General features: G+C 40.9%; 1 protein-coding gene across 3 annotated transcripts in view; it reads right to left on the reverse strand.

Moving 5' to 3' along the window:
- Window positions 1-3461: 3461 nt before the first annotated feature.
- Window positions 3462-8366, reverse strand: part of zgc:123010 (uncharacterized protein LOC641500 homolog) — a 12770-nt gene continuing 7865 nt past the window's right edge. For 2 of the 3 annotated variants that reach the window (XM_020650997.3, XM_020650999.3), the window contains exons 7-16: window positions 8014-8059; window positions 7734-7827; window positions 7502-7643; window positions 7276-7380; window positions 7005-7095; window positions 6864-6897; window positions 6644-6721; window positions 6383-6485; window positions 5864-5985; window positions 3462-5760 (exon numbers count right to left, since the gene is read on the reverse strand). In XM_020650997.3, the coding sequence (XP_020506653.1) occupies window positions 5625-5760; window positions 5864-5985; window positions 6383-6485; window positions 6644-6721; window positions 6864-6897; window positions 7005-7095; window positions 7276-7380; window positions 7502-7643; window positions 7734-7827; window positions 8014-8059 (951 nt within the window). In that variant the 3' untranslated portion in view covers window positions 3462-5624. The remainder of the gene's footprint in view (window positions 5761-5863; window positions 5986-6382; window positions 6486-6643; window positions 6722-6863; window positions 6898-7004; window positions 7096-7275; window positions 7381-7501; window positions 7644-7733; window positions 7828-8013; window positions 8060-8366) is intronic. The other variant, XM_020650998.3, reaches the window with a different exon arrangement.

Below are 8366 nucleotides of genomic sequence, written 5' to 3' on the forward strand. Positions count from 1 at the left end.
ACCTAATAAACTAAATAATATCAAGATAATGGAACATTTAGATAACATTTGTGAAGATTGTGGCTGAATACTTTTAAGCTTACTACCTCTGAAATTGATTAAGGTAGCCTACAGTCATTACTTGAAGATAAATCAATGAGTTGATAACTGCAGCATGTACATGACTTTGTAGTCATAAAGAATCACATTTCCAGGTGCTTTTCTCTGATTGGGCTTCTTTCCACGTCTCCTCTCCTATAGGCTGACGATGCTTTACACAACTTCGCACTCAGAGCGTTGCACAACTTCAGTGTGAACGTGTGTAAACGTAACCCACAGGAAAGACTCTGGTTCCAGAATAGTTTCAAACATCAAGTTCCAAGTGTCTTAAAGAAGCTCCCTATACCGCAGGGTAGATATTTCCTTGTTGAGACGGCCGCAAACCACCAGCTCTAAAAAAAGGCCCGGCCTCACCGTAGGTTTTGGGGATGTAAGTGATGAGAATATGCCTCACCACCCCTGCCCAGGAGAAGGTTATATAGTCTAACCTGTTATCATGGTATAGAAAGCATAATGATTTAATTTACAGTGCACATGTCGATAAAAACGAGGGAACATTTTTTACTCTTGCTATAGCTGGGGTCACTTCAGTGCTCAGTCCTGATCTGACTTACGTCTCCTCCACTTTTAGACACGTTTTAACATGTTTATTTGTTTTTTGAATCATTTCTGGAGTGTGCGAGACAAAATTAGAAACATGGAAATGTTTGGACTCAGGGTGTTGTGTTGATAATCTCTATTTCAGTTTTTTAAGCAAACCTCAGAGGGCACCTTTTCTGAGGCAGCCAGGTTTATTCATAGACGTGAAAAATTACAATCATGACAGGGGAGGTAGGAACTGAAACATCAACCGCGACCGTAAAAACACTAACTCGTATGAAGAGTTCCAGCAGGGTAAAGAAAGAAGAAAAAAAAAAAAATCAGACGTTACATATGTGTGTGTAGTTGTGTGCACACATGTTCACTTTGAAGCTGTAATTGAGAAGTTTGTGTGTGCCAATGATGGTGCGACTGGGTGGCAGGATGGTGGTCCCTCCCTGGCTGGTGAAACCAAACAGGAAGAGCAGACCCCGTATTAGCGGGGCCAAATCAGAGGGATCTCCAAGGACGACAGGGAAAGGAATGAGAGATGTAAAAAAGAAAAGGGAAAGGAAAAAGAGGGTTAAAACTATCCTGGCCTTGTGTGACATCCTTCCATTATAACTTGTTATTCACTGTTGCATATTAGTCTAATCAAACTACACACAGGTGTCTCTGCTTGAGCGCCCGTACTGAATAGCCAAGTGTGCGTGTGTGTGTGTGTGTGTGTGTGTGTGTGTGCCAGAGAGTGTGTTACAGGTCTCTCAGAGAATTCATGGGGTAAGAGTATGTAAGCGCAGCAGCTCTCTGTGGCAGATCCCTCACTCTCTCTCTCTCTCTCTCTCTTCAGCTCTCTAATTACGCAGACCGAACTGGCTCTGCCCTTACCCACAATCTGTGGAGGCATGAAATAAATACATGCTCTCCAACAATAAACAAGTGCCTTTTGAAATGACAGCACCTCCTCGAGCTCGCCCCCACTGCTGCTGCTCTCTAGGCTTTAATAATGCTTTTACTTTCATTTCTAGCTGTCGGCGCATGTAGGCATGTACAGTGTGGAGGATGTGGTGTATACGTTTACGTTAGAGATTCATCTCAGTAGAAATTGCTTCAGAGCTGTGTTTGCTTCATCCTCAAGTTGGATAAAAAATTCCACTGTCTTTTAAGCATTTAAAATAGGCTTCATTTACAAGGACCACACCATTAACTGGATGCAGTTTGACAGTTATTTCTTGATCATATTGATATGTTGGTTCTCAATCAGTTGTGGGAAACCTCTTAGCCTCAGGGGATCCGCTGTAGCTCCCTGGCCTCTTCAGGGCTCCATGGAAAGGAGGAAAGAGAGATATGGGGAGAAGGGGGGGGTGGGGATGTGCCGAATGTGAGAACAAAAGGGGAGGAGAGGGTTATGTTTAGGTTTTAATGGGAATGTCAGGAGAGGCGTGGTTGAGGTGTGGTCCTGCTCCTGAAACTTTGCTATAAAGCATCACTTCATTTATATGAGCATGAAACGAACCTATAGCTATTTGCAGCTACATCGTGCCTTCTCATGTCCGGACACATTTTCATCAAGTCTGATTCAGGTTGGGTTAATCACAACTGTTTATATCACGTGGTGACTTCGATACAGTGATTGATGGTGTACATCATCAGTCACTCATCGAATCGAATTTTAGACGGCACCCATTTTGCTCTGATTTCCCTCACTTGGACTAGAAGCTCAAAAGCTGGTTTAATGTCATGCTGCTATGTTCCATCAGAGACATAAACATTACATCATTATTATTTAAATGTTTGTGAACAATCAGCAACTTAAAAAAAACAATGCATGATTAAAATCAAGTAGTGCATTGTTAAAAATCAAACAATCAAGTCAAACATTTTATTCCTGGCTATTGCTACTGTTCGATAGTATTGCTCTGGATATTTGCCTTTATTGGACAGGGCAGCTGAAGAGAGACGGGAAGAGTTGGGAGGAGAAAGCGGGGGATGACATGCAGCGAAGGGCCAAGGTTAGATTTGAATCCACAGCCGAATGCGACGAGGACTACAGCCTCCGTACATAGAGCATGCGGCATAAATGCTAGGCTATCCAGCACCCTGCACCCAGCATTTATATTGGTTTGCTGAAAATGATACAAAAAAATGTGAAATCAGCTGCTGCTTTAAATCAGTAGCTTTTGCCTGTATGCCTGTATAAATGTGTAGAGATTTCAGTCACCAGTATAAATCCAGCTTTCTATCAACTTTCATACTAAATGCTAGTTCTGATCTGTGGAGTGCCACTTCAAGTTTTCAGCATTCTCACACTTGTATGTACAGTAGTTCTCATGTATCCACAGATGGCATCAGGCTTTAGTCCATCTCTGCTCTAAACATATGTGGCATGATGGTTGATTTTCCCACACTGTCCCAGGACAGCTAGTCGTTTCTCCGTCCTCAACTGGTCTGGGCGGATACCGCTTCCCTGATGCATCTTCTGTGCTGGCCACACAAGTGTCTCCTGTCAGTGGTGACAGAGTTACCATATTTCCCCCCACACCAGTCTGGCCCACTTTGATTTACTTCTTCAGGGGTTTGAGCATCAGGAAAGACTTAAGAGGAAAGTGTAAGTTACTGGGGATTAAAAAAAAAAAAGACATGTCTATGCTTTGCATAGGCTGGTTCAGTTAGGGTCATGTTTAAGGTACAAATCATTCATGTGCAACACTGCCGCCTTGTGGAAGCCAAGGAAACAACCAATGATGTCACAAAATTCATTTTTATGAAATCTTAGCAGAACACCTGCATGCCTCAGACACTTTTCCTCAGTTTGTGCCAAATATCTTGTGGAAACTCATAAATAGGTGGTTCAAATATATTTATTAAATACAAAAGATTTTTTTTGCAGTGCAGTAACGACGGTATTAAAAATATTTGGAAGATTAACAGGATTGCAGTGCTCGTTCTTGAAGTTGACATCAAAATTAAAAATGCATTTCCTGAAACAGTTTGAAAAAAAAGGTACAAACAGGTAGGACTTAAACATACCAAGAAAATAAAAATGTTACTCAGGGAAAACCTTTTATAACTTTTAAAATAACTTTAAGATGAAATCTAAATGTGAAATGGTAAAATCCTACACATTTAATTAGTTTGCATGCCTAAATGAACTGAGCAACAACAGTAAACAGCACCAGTCATACGCTGACTTACCCCACAAGTGCTGTCCAATTCCTTTTTCACATGTTTTTGCAACGAGACAGAAAGTGATTGCGAGAAAAGTAGAAGTGCAGCAGGGGAAAGTGATGCTGGCTTCTTAATGCCAGAAAGAAAGCCCAAGAGTGGACTTGTAGAAATATGTTTCTTTCACCTTCTATAAAGTGTAGAGACAAAAAGACCAGTAAATTAAGGTACGTTTGTTGTAAAAAAACAAAAAAAAACAAAGGCATAAATAGGAAAATAAATAATCACTATGTTGTATATGGTTTGCAAGTGAACGTAGTGTGGACTTAAACCAGGGGTGGGCACTGTAATTATTTTTATCTAGATGATGATACAGACACTTGAGTTTGAACCGTCTAGTGTTGAACTTAAAAGAACTAAGAGGTTTCAGTGCAGAGCAATTAGATGAAGCATTCTTTGGTTCATTGAAATACTGAAATATAGACCCCATAACAATGTCAAACACTGACTCACGAGGTTCAAAAGTTCTTTGGACCTTTAAAGCTCCTGGGAGGAAATTATAGCTAGTTATAAAACTGAATTAAATTAATACTGATGTCTTTTAATGAGCTACAACAAAAAAAACAAGACTATCAGCTACAAGACTTATAATTTCTACATCGTTATTTAAGATTCTCAATGAGTGAAACATTTGACTGTTAAAAAGAAAAAAGGGTCAGATTTTTCATCAGAAAACAAAACCTTCACAAATAAAAGACTTCTTTTCCACAATGAATGCACGAACTCAAAAGTTCCTCACAGGAGCTTAAAGCATCATGACGCACTTGGTCATGAATGTGTGTGTGTGTGTGTGCGCGCGTGTGTGTCTGAGGATGGCGTTTTCTAAGGCACTGTCCTGTAGTATCAACAAGTTTACCACTTACATTACCATATGGGTCTTACATACAAACAAACAAACCAGACAACTTCGGCCCGAGTCTGCATTTTTTTGTTCTTTGCATAGACTCAAAGCGCTGCGATGTCTACCATGCAAATGTACCAGGAAATCCTTTTGCATATTCTTATTCTGAGGAAGAGATTGAAGCTTTTCTTCTGCTTTGGGCACGAGGATCAGAGCCGCAACTGGCTCTCCTATGGTTTACAGGGCTGACGATATTCTCACCTGACATTTCAATCAATCAATCGATCAAAAAAATAAATAAAGAAATGGCACAGAATAAAACCATTCATCTCAGAAACATCCCAAACTGATAACATGTAGATCGATTTAAGCCGTTTTAAAAAACGTAAATGTCATGTTGCTGTTAATTTCGGGATGAACACTGATTTGTGATGGAACTTCTAAAGAAGGATCGTCACCACAAATGTCACTGATGAACCTTGGCTTTTCATTACTGCTGTGAGTGAAATCAGTCACTGCTTTTTCTTTAGAAAGAGGACCAAGGCAGTTTTACTTCCTTGTTGTGGTGTAGGACTGTGAGGTTAGTTTGTATCCCTTCAAGAAGGAATGGGTCACCGTTTGCACAGAAGGGTTACAATACAAAGCAGAAAACCAGCAGGATTTGTTCTGCCCTCTGGTGAATGTTGTACTTTAAAGCAATATAGTTTAGTTTCCGGTTAAAATCAAAACCTTCATACTCCAAGTCCTTTGTTGCATGCGAGTGACTATCCCTGCCTTGGAGCCAGAGTTTTGGCTCTGATCCTTGAACTATTCTGGTCCATTTCACTACAATACATTTTTTTTTAGCCTAGAGAAATTGGTCCAGCAAGTGCCGGCTCCTTTGGCTCAGTCTGTGGGTCCTAGTTTCCTGCACAACACTGGGGCGGAGAGTAAGTAGAGTTCAAGGCTGCCAGGGCTTCCTGTCCTTGCCTTTCTGATCAGGAATGTGCTTGTAGCGACACTTATCCCCAAAATGGCAGCCGGTGGTTCTCCAGAAGTAACACTCGTCTCCGTTCACTGGGCCACGTCGTCGAGGTCTGAGCAGAGAAAGCGTTTGAAGTGTCACAGCTATTACCCTTCCAATAATGAAAAGTATGATTAATGGGTCGAGACTTAATGTTTCTAAAGAGTGCTTCTTACCCTGCAGCCGCCCCTGCCTGCTGTGTGACGGGCAGACAGGTCTTGAGCGGAGTAGGAAGGACTTTCTGAGTGCGCCGGTCAGGATAGCGCACCACTAAACGTGTGTTCTCAACACAAAAACCCTGTGAGAAAAGTCACATCCTTCCATTACAACGTTTATTAAAAGGAGACACGGCCAAGAGGAGACTAAATGAGTAGGGCTGCAACCGGTGAATCTCTCAGATATTTTTAAGATCAACCGTTTAAAGTGTTTAGCCCTCAAAATGACAAAATATAAGGAAACTCCTCCTGAGAATTTCCTTATATTTTGTTTTCCAATTGCTTCTTTTTCCCAATCCACATTCAGTATCATAGCAAAAAAGTGACACAAGAAAAGCAGAAAATTCTTACATTTAGGAAGCTGGAACCAGAGACTATTTGACAATTTTGCTTGAAAAACTAAGAATGATTGATCTACTATCAAACACCTTTTCTTTTTTAATTGCTCCACAAATCACAGCTCCACAAATGAGTACTCACATTTAGTTTCTCCATGGCACGTGCAGCCATGTTTGCATTCTTGAAGTTTACAAAGGCACAAAATCTCTCATGCAGCACACGGATACTCTCAATCTCACCGTACCTACAATGCAAAGCAAACAACAGAAAAGTCAATAACTACCTTGGTTAAATATTACTTCACTGTCCACACAGGTACAAAAAGGGTTTGCTGGGCATGAATTAGGAACATTTTGCCTACAAAAAGTGACTTTAAGTCATAAAATTAGCATCAAGTCTTACATTTTAAAAAGGTCCCGTAGATGTTTCTCAGTTAGCTCCGTCGTCACATTTCCAACCCACAAAGACGGGCAGGGACTTCTGAAGGACAGAGAAGAATGACAATTAAAGCAATAAAACTACAGTTCTGATCCATCATTTGTTGAATTGCTCCAAATAACCACACGACCAACTACAAGCCCATATGACCCTTGCTTATTTCAGACAAACAATGGTCACCTACCCTGGTTGCACAATTGACGAATCTTGGCTCACAGCTGCAAGAAAAAGGCATTTTCATTCATAAAATCCAAAGCACAGAGCTGTATGCGTTACAAAGAGAACATGCAGGCCCTCCTTATGAAATGTGAACACGTCAACTTACCTCTGGCGACGTCAGAAGATGCCAGAGCAGCTTGTACAGTTGAAAACTTCTCCAGCAGCAGGACACTTTGCCCTTCGTCAAAACCAAGCTCCTGAGGAAAGACATGAGATAAATAAAAAGTTAGTCATGAATAATACATTTTAGTTTCATGTCAAGATGACTTGTCTAACATTGTTGCTTAAAAATGAAAGGCTCAGAGGAAGTTCTGGTTGTTTTCATTCACAGCTACGCCCACAGGAAACACCTTGGCTGTTCTTATTTGCGGGTTTACCATTAACTGCAGCACTTTACAGTCAAAGAGGTCAATGACAGCCTCCTCACAGTCTTTATCCAGTTTGAGCACCTGCTCCATGGCTTTCTCTGCCTCACTGTACCGCTGAAAACACAAAGACCCACAGTAATGAGTTAAAGAAGGAAAATTTTAAATCACAGGCTTTAGTATGAGAACGTTATTTTATAACATGCTACATCCCACGGTCGCAGCAACCTGTTCCTACCTTCATGCCCATGAGAGCACTGCCCTTCCGGAAGTATCCTTTGGGCCAGTCTGGGGCCAGCTGAAGGGAGCGCTCAGCATCTGCCAGGGCCTGAGGGTACTGCTCCAGGCAGAAGTAGCAATAGGAACGATTCCCAAAGAACCTGAGGGATGGGATCAACAAATGCAAAACACAATGATCTATGTGTCATCAATGTTTGAACTCACTTTGTTATAGAGTAGTCATGACATACCTGTTATCCTTTGGGTCACATTTGATGGCTTCTGTAAACATACTGACGGCTTGTGCGTACTGCCCCTCCTGCACCAGCTTGATCCCTTTTTCTGCTAGAGACAAAAAGCTTGTAAATAACTCTCTGGTGAGTCAGGCCCCTGGAGGGCTGCCTAACATGCTTGTACAAAGCTACGTGTAATCAATAATTTACTCTGAAAGGGATTTGATTGTTTTTCAATGAATAACATGCAAATGAAAAGGTTGTTTACAAACATCGCTGTGCAGGAATTCTTTCTCACCTGTCAGTGAGGCGCTCTTCTTGTTCATGGTGTCAGTTCCATTAGTCTGCAAGAATAAATAACAGATTCATTACACTTCATGCTGTGAAGATGCAGCAGATCATTCAGTTCTGAGCACTCTTGAAAACATCTGAGGGAGTAATACAAACACTTAGTTCATTTTAATCCACCTGTTGCTCTTTAATTTTATTTTTCTGTACTCCCTTTTTTTTTTTTTTTTTTTTTTTTTTTTAATAAAATGGGTATCAAAGTCTCCAAGAAATGAAATTCAATTGATATATAAACTTCATGATTTCATTGATGGTGAGGTCTCAGTTTGTGAAGAATGGGATGTACTTATTAGGATGGATCAA

This window comes from Labrus bergylta, chromosome 10, assembly GCF_963930695.1.
Source record: "Labrus bergylta chromosome 10, fLabBer1.1, whole genome shotgun sequence".
Taxonomy (NCBI): Eukaryota; Metazoa; Chordata; class Actinopteri; order Labriformes; family Labridae; genus Labrus; species Labrus bergylta.